Source organism: Morus notabilis, unplaced genomic scaffold, assembly GCF_000414095.1.
Source record: "Morus notabilis unplaced genomic scaffold, ASM41409v2 Scaffold206, whole genome shotgun sequence".
Classification (NCBI taxonomy): Eukaryota; Viridiplantae; Streptophyta; class Magnoliopsida; order Rosales; family Moraceae; genus Morus; species Morus notabilis.
This window is the reverse complement of record NW_010365213.1, coordinates 318,066-334,281: the sequence shown is the minus strand read 5'-3', so window position 1 is coordinate 334,281 and position 16,216 is coordinate 318,066. Positions and strand designations below refer to the sequence as shown.

Below are 16,216 nucleotides of genomic sequence, written 5' to 3'. Positions count from 1 at the left end.
GTTCTCTAATCATGTGCCTAAACACTTTTGGGGGGAAGCCATACTCACAGCCACATATCTCATCAATAGGATGCCTAGTCGAGTCCTAAAATTCCAAACTCCTCGTCATGTTCTCATGAAAACCTATCCACATATCCGCTCTTTTTCTTCCGACTTACCACTGAAGGTTTTTGGTTGTTCTTCCTTTGTTCATATCCACCAACAACACCGCACTAAACTTGATCCTAAGTCTCTCAAATGCATCTTCCTCAGTTACTCCTCTAATAAAAAAGGATACAAGTGTTACTCTCCAATCACTAGGAAAGTATACAACTCCATGGATGTCACATTTTTTTAGAACCAATCTTACTTTCCCAAATCCGAAATTCAGGGGGAGAATTCGAGGGAATATCATATTTGGGATCTTCTCCAAGACACTCAGGCCATTTTTCCTTCAACAGCCCCAAACACTTCCACTCAACCGACTCCACTTGAAGAACCAAACTCTGCCACTGAAACTGTCCCTGCCACTAAAATAGCCCCAATTGTCCCTACTCCACCTCAACTTGACACTAATGATCATGAACTTCGTGTCTATACCAGAAAGAGAAGACCAACCGAGCATATAGAGGACACTATGCAGACCCGTGACTGTCAAGAACCGGAACCAAGTCCTCCTGCATCTGATAATCACAATGGTATGGATTTCTTATCTCATGACTCTCTTGTGCCATTGGTTTATGACTCTAATCAACCAATTGCCCACAGGAAAGGTGTCCGAGGGTGCACTGGTCATCCAATCGAAAGATATGTAGCTTATGGGAAGTTGCTACCATCTTACAGGGCTTTTGTGTCCAACCTTGATAGTGTGCAGGTTCCTAACCCTATCCAAGAGGCTCTAAAGGTTCCAGCATGGAAACAAGCGGTTGAGGAAGAAATTCGGGCTCTAGAAAGTAATGACACATGGACCCTTACAGAATTACCTCATGGGAAAAATCCTGTAGGCTGCAAGTGGATATTCACGGTCAAGTACAAAGCAGATGGAAGTGTCGAAAGATTCAAAGCCAAACTTGTAGCAAAGGGCTTCACGCATTCATATGGGATAGACTACCAGGAAACTTTTGCACCCGTTGCCAAGCTCAATACTGTTCGGGTTCTACTCTCTCTTGCAGTGAATCAAGATTGGCCTCTATACCAACTTGATGTTAAAAATGCCTTCTAAAATGGGGACCTTGAAGAAGAAGTCTACATGACTATACCTCCGGGCTTGGAAAATAGTTCAAACAGTAGGTTGGTTTGTAAGTTGAAATCCTTATATGGCTTGAAACAATCTCCTCGTGCTTGGTTTGCCAGAACTGTGATTACAAATGGATACCATCATTGTCAAGCTGATCATACACTGTTTGTTAAATCCAATTCTGGAGGCAAGATAGCTATTCTCATAGTATATGTAGACGATATCATCTTGACAGGTGATGATTCAGAGGAAATTATTAGACTCAAAAAGATGCTTGCAACAGAATTTGAGATCAAGGATCTCGGGACTCTTAGATACTGTCTGGGAATGGAGGTGGCTCGGTCTAAGGAGGGAATTGTAATATCCCAAAGAAAGAACATCTTAGGCTTGTTAAGCGAAACTGGCTTTCTTGGGTGTAAACCTGCTGACACACCCATGGATCCCAACAAAAAGCCAAACAGAAATGAAGAAAGTAATCCAGTTGACAAGGGAAGATATCAGAGACTTGTGGACAAACTGATCTATTTATCACACACAAGACCTGATATTGCCTACTCAGTCAGTGTAGTGAGTCAGCACATGAATAATCCGAGTGAGGATCATTTGGAAGCAGTGAACAGAATTTTGAGATATTTGAAGATGACTCCTGGACATGGTTTGCTCTTCAAAAGATCTGAAAACCGTGAGGTTGAGATATACACAGATGCTAGCTGAGCAAGAGAATTAACTGATAGGAGGTCAACCACTGGTTACTGTTCATACGTCTAGGGATATCTCGTCACTTGGAGAAGCAAAAAGCAAGCGGTTGTCTCTCGGAGTAGTGCAGAATCAGAATATCGTGCTCTTGCACTAGGAATATGTGAAGGAATGTGGCTTCAAAGGCTATTAAGGGAGCTTAAGGTTGAGACGAAGGACACAGTCAAGATGTTTAGTGACAGTCATGCAGCTATTAGCATAGCCAAAAATCTTGTGCATCATGACAAAACAAAACACATAGAGATTAATCGACAGTTCATCTCAGAGAAGGTCAACAACGGGATTGTGCAACTAAGCTATGTTTCAACAAGACTTCAGATTGCTGACACTCTCACCAAAGCACTACCAAGGGTCAGCTTTGATGAATTGAACTCCAAGCTTGGTTTGTATAATATATACAACCCAACTTGAGGGGGAGTGTAGAAAGTAGTCGACCCTTGTGTATTTAGTTAGGAAGTTATTATTTTCTTAGAATAGATTTCAGTTTCTATATTTTAGTTTTTGTTTTTTTTTAATTAGATTTTGTAGTTTCCCGTTTTCCTATTTTGGTGGAATTCCTGATTTACAGGGATTCTATTTTCCTTTTTCTGTGGACTGGTATGCCAGCCACCCTAGCCTATATATTAGGATGTAAATCGTTATTTTCTGGAATAAGAAATCAGAATTATTCCCATTGATTTCTTCATTTAGGATTAGATTTTATTCAATAAAATCTAATTTGATTGTTACAGCAAATCAGCCACATTATTAGGAAGATTTTCTTTATTCTGTTAGTCAACCTATTTAAGTGTATTTCCGCTATAGTGAATAAAATAATTGCATATTATCTCTTTCAAATATGCTTTCAGTCATGTGGTCATTGTTTGACTGAGTCTTTAGGAACTATTTTTATTTATTCTGGTGTTATTTGGAGTTTGTTGCAGTAAGTGGTAGTCGTGGCAGGTGACACTTTAGGAGTCTGTTTTCCTTTATCCGTTGGTTAGTGCTTAGTAATTACGTGGAGTCATGGTGGTGGACTTAATTGTTCCTATTCTTTTGCTTTTAGTCGTTGGTGTATTTGCCTATATATAGGCTATTCAATTAATAGAAGCGTACTGCAGACAAACATTTTCCTCCCTCGTATTATTCTCTCAATTTTATTTCTTTCTTTCTTTACTTCTGTAACAGTGGTATCAGAACCACTAAAAAAAAAGTGAGTAAACCCACGTGAGGAAGTAAGGGAGTAAAAGAGAGTACCAAAAAAAAAAAGGATAGAGACAGAGTGAGGTCACGAACCAGCATTTGAAGCATTGTGGGATATATTCCTACAAAGCAACAAGTGGCTGATACTCTCACAAAAGGACTACACAGACCAACATTTGAAGCATTAGCAAGCAAGCTCGGACTCATAGACATCTACGTCCAAGCTTGAGGGGGAGTGTCGGAAGATCAAATCAGTTTGATTTGAATGGATTTACTGGAATAAATCAATCTAAAAGATTTTGAATTAATTTGAAATAGTCAAATCTTGCCCTATTGGTTATCCAGTTGTTTAGGATTTAGATTTTATTCAATAAAATCCGATTTGATTGTTACAGCAAATCAGCCACATTATTACGAAGATTTTCTTTATTCTGTTAGTCAGCCTATTTAAGTGTATTTCCGCCACAGTGGATAAAATAATTACAGATTATCTCTTTCAAATCTGCTTTCAGTCATGTGCTCATTGTTTGACCGAGTCTTTAGGAACTGGTTTTATTTATTCTTGTGTTATTTGGAGTTTGTTGCAGTAAGTGGTAGTTGTGGCAAGCTACTCTTTAAGAGTCTGTTTTCCTTTATCCATTGGTTAGTGCTTAGTAATTACGTTGAGTCATGGTGTAGTGGACTTAATTGTTCCTATTCTTTTGCTTTTAGTCGTTGGTGTATTTGCCTATATATAGGTTGTTCAATTAATAGAAGCGTACTGCAACAAAACATTTTCCTCCTTCATGTTATTCACTCAATTTTATTTATTTCTTTCTTTACTTCTGTAACAGTGGTGTGGTATCAGAGCCACACAAAAAAAGTGAGTAAACCCACGTGAGGAAGTAAGGGAGTGAATGAGTGTACAAAAAAAAGGATAGAGACAGAGTGAGGTCACGGTCAAAAAGGAAAAAGGGCGAGTGAAATAGAGTGGTAGCAGTAGTTTTTTATTTCACTTGCTTTCTTTTTTGCAGAAAAAAATGGCTTGAGAAACAACATTTGTACAGCCGGCAATTCCCCGCTTTGATGGTCACTATGATAATTGGAGTATGCTGATGGAGAACTTATTGAGGTCCAAGGAGTATTGGCAAGTTGTTGAGTCTGGAGTACTAGAACCAGCAGCCGGAGTAGCGTTGTCAGAGACGCAGAGAGCGGAGTTGGAAGCATTGAAGCTGAAGGACCTTAAGGCCAAAAACTACGTTTTCCAAGCCATTGATCGAGCAACTTTAGATTCTTAGCAAAGACACTTCTAAGCAGATTTGGGACTCCATGAAGAAGAAGCACCAAGGGAACGCAAAGGCACAGTGGGTGCAGCTTCAAAGACTTCGGACTGAATTTGAGACTTTGCACATGAAGTCGGGAGAGTCGGTTACGGATTTCTTCTCAAGAACGATGACAATTGCTAACAAGATGCGAATCCACGGCGAGAAGATGGAGGACGTCACCATTGTTGAGAAAATTCTTCGATCAATGACGCTGAAATTTAATTTTATTGTTTGTTCTATAAAAGAATCCAAAGATGTTGATACGCTTTCACTTGACGAATTACAAAGTTCTTTGTTGGTTCATGAGCAGAAAGTTGCTCAGCAGGAGAATGAAGAACAAGCTTTGAAGGCAGCAGCCAATCCCAAAGGTCTTGGCCGTGGAAAAGGAAAATGGAAGGACAAAAACGCACACCACAAAGCAGATGGAGATCATGCAAGTGACTCCAAGTCGAAAGGAAAAGGTAGTGACAAGTTAAATGTCGAATGTTTTCGATGTCACAAGTATGGCCATTACAAGTCTGAATGCATGACTAATCTCAACAGAGATCATGGTGCGAAGGCAAATTTTGCAAAGAAAGAAGAAGTTTCTCTCTTGATGGCTTGTCATGCGAAAGAAGATGTTCATCAAAACTTATGGTACTTAGATACCGACTGCAACAACCATGTGTGGAGACAAGTCTGTTTTTTCATAATTGGATGAATCGTTCCGCAACACTATGACGTTTGGCGACAAATCTTCAGTTTCTATCATGGGCAAAGGCAACGTTAAGATCCACACCAAGGAGAACTCTACACATATTATTTCTAACGTTTTCTTTGTACTAGATTTGAAAACTAATTTGCTTAGCATTGGCTAGCTCCAAGAGAAAGGATATGAGATCTCTATCAAAGATGGAGTTTGCCGCATTCAAGATGAAAAATTAGGCTTGATTGCTCAAGTCAACATTACGACAAACCGGATGTTCCCGTTGTATCTTGATAGCACTACTCAATCATGCTTCTCTGCAAGGGTGAAGGATAAGGCATGGTTGTGGCATTTTCACTACGGACATCTAAATTTTGGTGGTCTCAGAACGCTGCAGCAGAAGAATATGGTGACGGGTCTTTCACAAATTCAAAGTCCTTCTCAAGTTTGTGAAGAGTGTGTTGTTGGCAAACAACATCGAGATCAATTTCCGAAAGGAAAATCATGGAGAGCAAAGAAGGTGTTGGAACTGATTCATTCAGACTTATGCGGACCCATCAATCCAACTTCGAATGGCGGTAAACGTTATTTTATAACGTTCATTAATGATTATAGTTGGAAAACTTGGGTTTATTTTTTGCAGGAAAAGTCCGAAACTTTTTCAGCTTTCAAAAGTTTCAAGGCGCTAGTTGAAAAGGAAGTGGGGATGCCTATAAAGATTCTTCGCAATGATCATGGTGGAGAATACAACTCAAAAGAATTTGTAAATTTCTGTGAGGAGCATGGAATTGAAAAGCAACTTACAACAACTTATACGCCGCAGCAGAATGGTGTTTCGGAGAGAAAGAACCGTACTATTCTGAACATGGTGCGGACTATTTTGATGACAAGCAGGATTTCTAGAAGTTTTTGGCCAGAAGCAGTAAATTGGAGCATTCACGTATTGAACAGAAGTCCCACTCTAGCTGTTCAAAACGTGACACCCAAAGAAGCTTGGAGTGGACGCAGACCAAGTGTCGAGCATTTCAGAATCTTCGGTTGCATAGCCTATGCGCACATTCCAGATTAGAAGAGGAGCAAGCTTGACAACAAAGGTGAAAAATGCACTTTTCTTGGTGTTAGTAAGCAGTCAAAAGCGTACAAATTGTACAATCCTGTTACCAAGAAAATTGTCATTAGTCGCGACATGATTTTCGATGAAGAATGGTTTTGGATTTGGGATGAAAACAATGTCGAACATATACAAGTTGATTTTGATGGAGAAAATGAAGATAGACAGCAGCAGCCCGTAGAAAATGAGCAACAACCACCAGTCACTCAAAGTATTCTAGCAGTTGAAGCAAACGATGAGCAGCAACCTCAGCGAGTTAGAAGAAGACCTGCATGGATCGAGGATTATGAGGTAACTGGGGTTGATCAGTTCGATGACATACTTACACATTTTTCTCTATTTTCATATTGTGATCCTATAGCTTTCGAAGATGCTGTCAAAGAATCGAAGTGGCAAAAGGCTATGGATGCTGAAATTGCTGCCATTGAAAGAAACAACACTTGGGAGTTGACAGAGCTTCTAAAAGGGTAAAAAACACTTGGGAGTTGACAGAGCTTCTAAAAGGGTAAAAAACCATTGGTGTAAAGTGGGTATACAAGACGAAGCTCAAGGAAAATAGAGAAGTCGATAAGTATAAGGCACACTTAGTCGCTAAAGGCTACAAGCAAGAGTTTGGCATCAACTACAAAGAGGTCTTCGCTCCAGTTGCAAGGCATGATACAATCATATTGGTGATCGCATTAGCAGCTCAAAACTCATGGCCTATCTTCCAGTTGGACATGAAATCGGCATTTTTACATGGCAATTTGGAAGAACAGGTATTTATTGATCAACCTCCCGGTTATGTGAAGCTTGGAAATGAGCATAAGGTATATAAATTGAAAAAAGCACTATATGGACTAAAGCAAGCTCTAAGAGCGCGTGGTATAGTAGTATAGATGCTTATTTTTCTAAGGAGGGTCTTCAAAAATGTCCATATGAGCATACACATTTTACAAAAATTGGAGATGGAGGAAAGATGCTTATTGTGTGCTTATATGTTGATGATTTGATTTATACTAGAAATGATAGTGCCATGTTTGAAAATTTTAAGCAGTCTATGATGCTTGAATTTGATATGTCTGATCTTGGAAAGATGCATTATTTTCTTGGGATAGAAGTTGTTCAATCTGCTGGTGGAATTTTTATTTCACAAAGGAAATATGTGCAAGAAATTTTAGACAGGTTCCAAATGAAGAACTGCAACCCTACTAGTACACCAACCGATGCTGACTTAAAGCTAGTAAAAGATTATGAAGGAAAGAAGGTTGACAACACTATGTACAAGCAGATTGCCGGAAGCTTAATGTATTTAACTGCAACAAGACCTGATATAATGCACGCTATAAGTCTCATTAGCAGATACATGGAAAATCCTACAGAGATGCATCTTGTTGCTGCAAAGAGAATTTTTCGGTACTTGCAAGGTACAACTGATTTTGGGCTGTTCTACCAGAATGGAGAAAACGGAGATTTGTTTGGCATTAATGACAGTGACTATGCCAGAGATCCAGATGATAGGAGAAGCACATCAGAATATGTTTTTATGTTGGGCTCAGGAGCTGTTTCGTGGTCTTCAAAAAAGCAAGCAATTGTCACTTTGTCAAGAACTGAACCAGTTTGTTGCTGCAACAACTTGTGCCTGTCAAGCTATTTGGCTCAATAAAATTCATTAAGAGCTGCATTTAAAGCAAGAAGGAGCCATTGCAATTTATTGTGACAACATTTCAACAATAAAGCTCTCCAAAAATCCTGTCTTACATGGAAGAAGCAAGCATATAGATGTGAAGTTTCATTTCCTACGAGACCTGACAAAGGAAGGAGTTATTGATCTCATCTACTGCAGAAGTGAAGATCAAGTTACTGACATTTTTACCAAGCCTCTCAAGTTGGCTAGATTTCAGACGTTAAGGAAGCTGCTTGGTGTTTGCACCCTGAAGAACCCATTAAACTGAAAGTTTCCAAATGTTCAGTTTAAGGGAGGGATTGTTGAATAAAATAGTCATGTGGTCATTGTTTGACCGAGTCTTTAGGAACTGTTTTTATCTATTTTGGTGTTATTTGGAGTTTGTTGCAGTAAGTGGTAGTCGTGGCAGGCTACTCTTTAGGAGTCTGTTTTCCTTTATCCGTTGGTTAGTGCTTAGTAATTACGTGGAGTCATGGTGTAGTGGTCAGAGTAGTGGACTTAATTGTTCCAATTCTTTTGCTTTTAGTCATTGGTGTACTTGTCGGCAGATCAAATTAATTTGATCGGGTAAATCAATCTGGAAGATTTTGAATATTCAAATTTTACCTTATCTACTTCTATTGGTTATCCCGGATTGTTAGGATTAGAGATTTAGTCAATAAAATCTGATTTGATTATTAAAAATCAAATCAGATTCCTATTAGGATATCTTCTTTTATTCGGGTAAGCTAGTTCCTTGGCTGCCTATTTAAATGTATTTCTGCTACAATGAATAATATCGCAGATAATTTTCTTTTCAAGTCTGCTTTCATGGTATCAGAGCCACTCTCTGAACCTTAATACTCTTTGCCAACCGTGATGACAAAATACGGAATGGCCGGCGGGAAAGAAACCTCATCATCAGAGATTACCTCTGCCTCATCAGGGACTGCTAATCCGATTCAGATCAGCGGATTTGAAGCCCCATTTCAGCAAATCACGAGTCACAAATTTAATGGCCAGAATTTCGTCCAATGGTCATATTCGGTAATGATGTTCATAGAAGGAAAAGGAAAAGAAGACTATCTTACCGGTGATGCTGCACAACCGGATGAGAAAGATCCCAAGTTTAAAACATGGAAAACAGAAAACAGCATGGTTTGATCATGGCTGATTAACTCCATGAATGCTGAGATGGGAGAAAACTTTATGTATTACAAAACAGCAAAAGAGATGTGGGACGCAGTGAAGAGAAGTTATTCTAACAGGGAGAATACTTCAGAGATTTTCAGGCTCAAAGGAATTCTGAACGATCTTCGCCAAGGAGAACTCAGTGTAACCAAATATTTTCATTCTTTATCACGTCATTGGCAGCAACTTGATATTCTTGACGAAACTACATGGCATTGTGCCGAGGATCATAAGCGGTACAAGGAAATTCTAGAGAGAGATAGGGTTTACAAGTTCTTACTTGGCCTGAATAAAACCCTAGATGATGTTCGTGGAAGGATCTTAAGCACATAGCCCCTGCCAGATGTTCGTGTAGTTTTTTCAGAAGTGAAGCAAGAAGAGAGCCGGAAAAAATTAATGCTAGGAACCCCCAATGATGCCATGATTCCAACGTTTAATGATGCTAGAAATTCAACATTGGACACTTCTGCCCTAGCCGCCCGAGGACCACAATCCAACAATGAGAATCAACAAAGAAGAAATCGGCCTTGGTGTGATCATTGCAGGAAATCCGGACATACCAAAGATACTTGCTGGAAAATTCATGGGAAACCAGCAAACTGGACCCCTCGGAAGCAGAATGAAGGAAGAGGCTTTCAAGCCACCCAAGACAAGCATGGAATGGAAGCCTCTACACAACAACAGGCTGCAGAATCATCAATTTCATTGACCAAGGAGCAGCTAGAGCAACTTTATCGTCTTCTCACTCCAACACCTACATCATCTAAGCCAATTTCTAATGTAGGGTTATGCACCACAACACATAATGGTAACCATTCAGCCTTGATCTCATCACTTCATACCCAGGAACCGTGGATCATTAATTCCGGTGCCTCTGACCATATGACAGGTTGTTTCAAACACTTCTCTTCCTACACTCAATGCTCTAGTAATGCTAAAATTAAGATTGCCGATGGGTCTCTAGCTACTATTACTGGAATAGGTTCAGTACAAATCTCAAAAAAATCTTATTCTTCATTATGTCCTACATGTTCCAGCTTTAAAGTGCAATTTGCTGTCCATTAGTAAACTCACTCATGACAATAACTGTGTGGCTAATTTTCACTCTTCTATGTGCCAATTTCAGGACCTATCATCGGGGAAGACGATTGGCAGTGCTAGAGCCTATGAGGGACTTTATTTTCTTGACAAATCTGAGAGTCGACAAGCACATGTGCCTGGAGTATCATTTGTTTCGGTTTCCAATGATAAAGAAATAATGTTGTGGCATCATAGACTTGGCCACCCTAATTTTTCCTATTTAAAGTGTTTGTTACCAGACCTATTCAAGAATAAAAATACTATTTCATTTGATTGTGATATTTGTCAATTTGCGAAGCATACACGTATACCTTTTTCACCAAAACCATATGCACCCTCTATGCCTTTCTCCTTGATTCACAGCGATATATGGGGCCCTTCTAGAGTAACAACCTTGAATGGAAAACGATGGTTCATCACATTTATTGATTACCATACACGGGTAACATGGGTTTATTTGCTTAAGGACAAATCGGACACCACCCAAATCTTCCAAACCTTCCACAAAATGGTTCAAACTCAATTTCAAAGAAAGATTTTGGTTTTGAGGGTGGTGAATATTTCCAGTCCACTTTGGGTAATTATCTTGGCCAACATGGAATCATTCACCAAAGTTCTTGTACTGAAACACCACAGCAGAATGGAATCTCAGAAAGAAAGAATCGACATTTATTGGAAGTGGCTCGTGTCCTCATGTTCACTATGAATGTACCCAAATATCTGTGGGGTGATGCCATTTTAACCGCAACATTTCTCATCAATAGATTACCAAGCCGCCCTCTCAAGTTTCAAACCCCATTATTCGTTCTTACAACCCAAGTCCCACACTTCAATATCCTCACAAATAACCTCCCTCTAAAAACCTTTGGTTGTACTGCATTTGTCCATGTCCATTCCCAACATCGTTCCAAACTTGAACCCCGAGCCATAAAAACCATCTTCCTTGGATATTCTCCAACAAAAAAGGGGTATCGCTATTTTTGCCCCCAAACAAAAAAATCCTTTATTACCCGAGATGTTACCTTCTTTGAAGAGGTCTCTTATTATCCCCACACTTCGCTTCAGGGGGAAAGTAATGATAAAGAAGCTTATGTGTGGGAATGGGATGTCCCAGCCACAGTTGAAGAAACTCCACCATTATCTTTGGCCCCATATTCAGCCCCGATTGTCAAGACTCCAGTTTCAGCACAAACCGAAACTGAAGTTGAAGCTCCTCAGCCACAGTCATCCCAGCCGTGTTTACAGCCACTCCAACAGTCACAACCACAGCCGAAATTGCAAGTCTACTCTCGGAGGAAGAACTTTCAAGAAAATAAACAACTCATAGGCACGGTGGACTGCCCTGAATCCGAACCTATGGTGGGTTCTAATCCTTCATCCCCAGGTAATCCCGAAACTCTCCTTGATAGACTAGATGATCCTATTGCTCTAAGGAAAGGTGTTAGGACGTACAAAACATCCGATTTCCAAATTTGTGTCATATGATAATCTATCACCCTCCTTTCGTGCGTTCACAACAAATCTTTCTAGAATTGATATTCCCAGGACGATTGACAAAGCTCTAGCTGTCCCAGAATGGAAGAATGCGGTCCTAGAAGAGATGCGTGCCCTTAAGAAGAACAATACTTGGAGCATGGTAGAACTACCGCAAGATAAGAGAGTAGTGGGATGTAAGTGGGTGTTCACAGTGAAAGTAAAGCCTGATGGTTCAGTAGAGCGGTACAAAGCCTGATTGGTAGCAAAAGGCTTCACACAAACCTACGGGATAGACTACACAGAGACGTTTGCTCCAGTTGCAAAGCTCAACACTGTCCGGGTTCTCTTATCTTTAGCAGCAAATATGGATTGGCCTCTTTATCAACTTGATGTAAAGAATGCTTTTTTGAATGGAGTGCTAAAAGAAGAAGTATATATGAGTCTTCCACCCGGTTTCTATAAGAGCAAACGGGACAATACAGTGTGTAAGTTGAATAAGTCTCTATATGGTATAAAACAGTCACCGAGGGCGTGGTTTGAAAGATTCTCTAAAGTAATCAAAGGTCATGGGTATGTGCAAGGACAATCAGATCACACTCTCTTTGTCAAACACTCTACAAACAGCAAGGTTACGATTTTGATTGTGTATGTGGACGACATAATTTTGACTGGAGATGACTTTCAAGAGATACAGGAGATTAAGAAGATTATGGCAAGGGAATTCGAGATCAAGGACCTAGGATTCATGAAATATTTCCTAGGAATGGAGGTTGCAAGAAGTAAAAATGGGATCTCTATATCACAAAGAAAGTACACGATGGATTTATTAGAAAAGACAGGAATGCTCGGTTGCAAGCCTGTAGACACCCCTATTGAACCGAGAGGGAGGAGGAATGTAGGTGATGGAAATCAAGTGGACGCGAGTAGATATCAGAGACTTGTGGGAAGACTGATCTATCTCTCACACACTAGACCGGACATAGCTTTTGCGGTCAGTGTGGTAAGCCAATATATGCATTCACCACGCCAAAAACACCTTGATATAGTCTATCGAATATTAAGATATGAGAGGACTATTCTTCCGGAAGAACGAAGATAGGAAAGTAAAAATCTACACAGATGCAGATTGGGCAGGCTCTGAAGAAGATAGGAGGTCAACATCAGGGTATTGTACTCAGCTTTGGGGAAACCTAGTGACTTGGCGTAGCAAGAAACAGGCAGTAGTTGCAAGAAGCAGTGCTGAGGCTGAATATAGAGCTATGGCTCAAGGCATTTGTGAGGCAATATGGATAAAACGACTACTGGGAGAATTAAGAATTGATGGTGAGTTTCCTATGCAGCTCTATTGCGATAATAAGGCTACGATTAGCATAGCACATAACCCAGTTCATCATGACAGAACTAAACATGTGGAGGTGGATAGACATTTTATTACAGAAAAGATCGAGAGTGGAATAATAAGTGTTGGATACATCCCTACAAAGCAACAAGTGGCAGATATTCTAACCAAAGGACTGCACGGACCAGCATTTGAAGAGTTAGTAAGCAAGCTCGGACTCATAGACATTTACGTCCAAGCTTGAGGGGGAGTGTCGGCAGATCAAATTAATTTGATCGGGGAAATCAAAGTGGAAGATTTTGAATATTCAAATTTTACCTTATCTACTTCTATTGGTTATACCGGATTGTTAGGATTAGAGATTTAGTCAATAAAATCTGATTTGATTATTAAAAATCAAATCAGATTCCTATTAGGATATCTTCTTTTATTCGGGTAAGCTAGTTCCTTGGCTGCCTATTTAAATGTATTTCTGCTACAATGATAATATCGCAGATAATTTTCTTTTCAAGTCTGCTTTCAGTACTTGCCTATATATAGGCTGTTCAATTAATGGAAGCGTACTGCAGACAAAACATTTTCCTCCCTCGTGTTATTCTCTCAATTTTATTTCTTTCTTTCTTTACTTCTGTAACAATACAACATGCCTAAATGTTGGATTTACTGAAAACCATACCTGCAACCCAGATTGCAAAAGCTTGTCATAGTTGGCCGTCTCCAATGCCTGCTCAACATCTCGTGACATAGAAGTTATTTTACTCACAACTAGCTCAACATCTAGAGGTGGCATCTCATCTTCAAAATCTAAACGGGCATCAATCTCAGTAAGTAACTCGATGCACTGCATTCTAAGTGATTTTACCAAGGAAGAGAAGCCACCCTGCCAAAGAGCAAAATAAAAGTGTTTCCAGGGCAGATTATATAACTTATTAAGTGGCAATAGCGCTTACATCTATACAAATAGCAACCGGATAAAATACAGTCAAATGGAATTTTAATTATTGCAGTCTGCAGAATGTCATTGCTAGTTCCATTTACATTTTACCTGAATTCCAGCAAGTGCTGCATCTGCGGCCGCCACCGTCTTGGCCGAGATTAACTTTCCAACATTTTCGGCCTGTGAGAGGTCCAAGCGCCCATTGAGAAAGGCACGGAGAGTGAACTCACCTGACAAGACAAAACGGAAAAAAAAAAAAAAAAAAAAAAAAAAAAAAAAAAAAAAAAAAGAGTTGACAAATGTAAATTTAACCAGAGCCTACATCAATCCTACCACTTAAATGATTCTAGAACAAGAAGAAAACATGTGTCAAAAGTCAAAAACTCAATCGTATTTGATATTAACAAAACCAATGTTGTTTGTGAAAACAAACCTGGTTCGGCTGAGCTGGCCCCAGCTCCTAAGCAAGCTCTGAGAACACGATTCAGACAGACTTCACTCCCATGGCACTGGATCTCAACCACATCCTCACGCGTATAAGACCTCGGAGACAACATTGGTACAGCTAAAACCTAACGAAAAAAAAGAACAAAAAAAAAAGTTCATAAACAAGAAACAAATTCACACCAAAAGGGAAAAAAATAACAAATATTTAGCACACACCTCATCGACGACATTGCCGTGAGAGTCGACGACAACGCCGTACTCGACGACGTGGGAGGTGGGCCGCCATGGACGAAAGCCGCTCCTCCGCTTCTTTCGCTTCGCCGGGACGAACACGCGTCCGACGATGGCCACCGCGGAGGGGCCCGACAACCGCACGATCCCCACGGCGCCGGGGGGACCTCCGGTGGGGGTCACGATGGCGGCGATGGTGGTGGCGCTCTCAGCGGCCGACACGTGGGCGGACAGCCGGTCGTCCTGATTGAGGACCAAAGCGTGGCCTCTGGGAGAGAGATGGGGATTTGCTTTGGAGGAGAGTTTGAGAGAGGGAGGGAGGAGGGGAGAGAGTTTCGGGGAAGTGAGGTTGTTGGAGAGGAGAGGGAGAAGCAGAGCTATTGCGGCCGGGGGTGGTGGGCGGTGAAGGTGGGTGAGAAGATGGCGGATTGTTGTTGGGAAGAGCGCCATGGAAGGAAGCTTATATGCTTCTAACGGTGAAGTGGGAAGTGGAAAAAACCAGACCCACTGTCTGGATTAAAATCCTACCGCGAAGTGGTAATCCGAGTTTGATGTCGTTTAACTAGTAAAAACGACATGTAAGTCTTGCATTTGGCACAACGACATGTTTGTTTGTTGCCGTATTCCAGGGTGATGTTTTCTACTGTAGACGTCTAGTCCGTAGAGTTGACATGCCTCGTTCTTTTCGTTGATTCGAGTTTAGAATTCGAGTTTTACTACAGTAAAAATCTCTCAGAAATAGTTACATCTAATTCTTTTGCTATAGTAAAAAAGCTCTCACACAATATTACATCTCAACTTGAATTAAAAACTCAAATTAGCGAACCGAACGAGACTTCACATAGTTAAATACTTGAACCGACAATATTGTCGTCTAAACTTTTCTGTTTTTTGAAATTTAAAAACTAATTGGACAACTTTTTGGAGTTTAAATCTGAAAGTGAAAAAAAAAAAACAATGCCTTAAAAAATAAATAAATAAAACGACACCGACGTGTCGTCCTTCACTAGGTCCGTTCACTTCGCTGATTCGAGTTTATAATTCGAGTTGAGATGTGATTTTGTGTAAGAGCTTTTTACTGTAGCAAAAAAGTTAGATGTGACTGTTTCTGAGAGCTTTTTACTGTAGCAAAACTCAAATTCTAAACTCGAATCGGCGAAATGAACAGTAAAATTAGTTGTTCCTAACTTAAATGGATAAATTGATATGTTAGTTGTCAAACCTTGAGTCGTTATTTCTTCTGATGTTTTCTGCCATGATGGCACTCTTTAAGGCCCCATTCATTCTTAATTTTTATTAAAGTGTTTTCTCTAATAAAAATTTAAAATTAATTTATAATATTTTTTATCATATAAATTAATTTTTTAATTCGAGTTTTTGATTTAAACGAGTAAAACGAACTAAGCCTAATACGCAAAGTCGTAAAACTACATTTTTACTGCTGATTAAGAATTTTCGGTCATCAAAACCTAAAATGGCAGCAAATGGTACAGTATATTTTTTCCACAAATAAACCAACATGTCGTTTCATTGATGTTGAACACATTAATGGCGTGAAATTTCCATAAAAATAATGGTGTAAAATTTTTCTATCGTTTTTCTTGTTGTTGGTTTCT

At 39.8% G+C, this 16,216-nt stretch overlaps 1 protein-coding gene across 1 annotated transcript in view; it reads right to left on the bottom strand.

Annotated features, from left to right (window-relative positions):
- Positions 1-15,071, bottom strand: part of LOC21404389 (tRNA modification GTPase MnmE) — a 28,598-nt gene extending 13,527 nt beyond the window's left edge. The window contains exons 1-4 of the mRNA XM_010107577.2: positions 14,586-15,071; positions 14,356-14,494; positions 14,031-14,152; positions 13,662-13,865 (exon numbers count right to left, since the gene is read on the bottom strand). Of these exons, the coding sequence (XP_010105879.2) occupies positions 13,662-13,865; positions 14,031-14,152; positions 14,356-14,494; positions 14,586-15,050 (930 nt within the window). The 5' untranslated portion in view covers positions 15,051-15,071. The remainder of the gene's footprint in view (positions 1-13,661; positions 13,866-14,030; positions 14,153-14,355; positions 14,495-14,585) is intronic.
- Between the last annotated feature and the right edge of the window lie 1,145 nt (positions 15,072-16,216).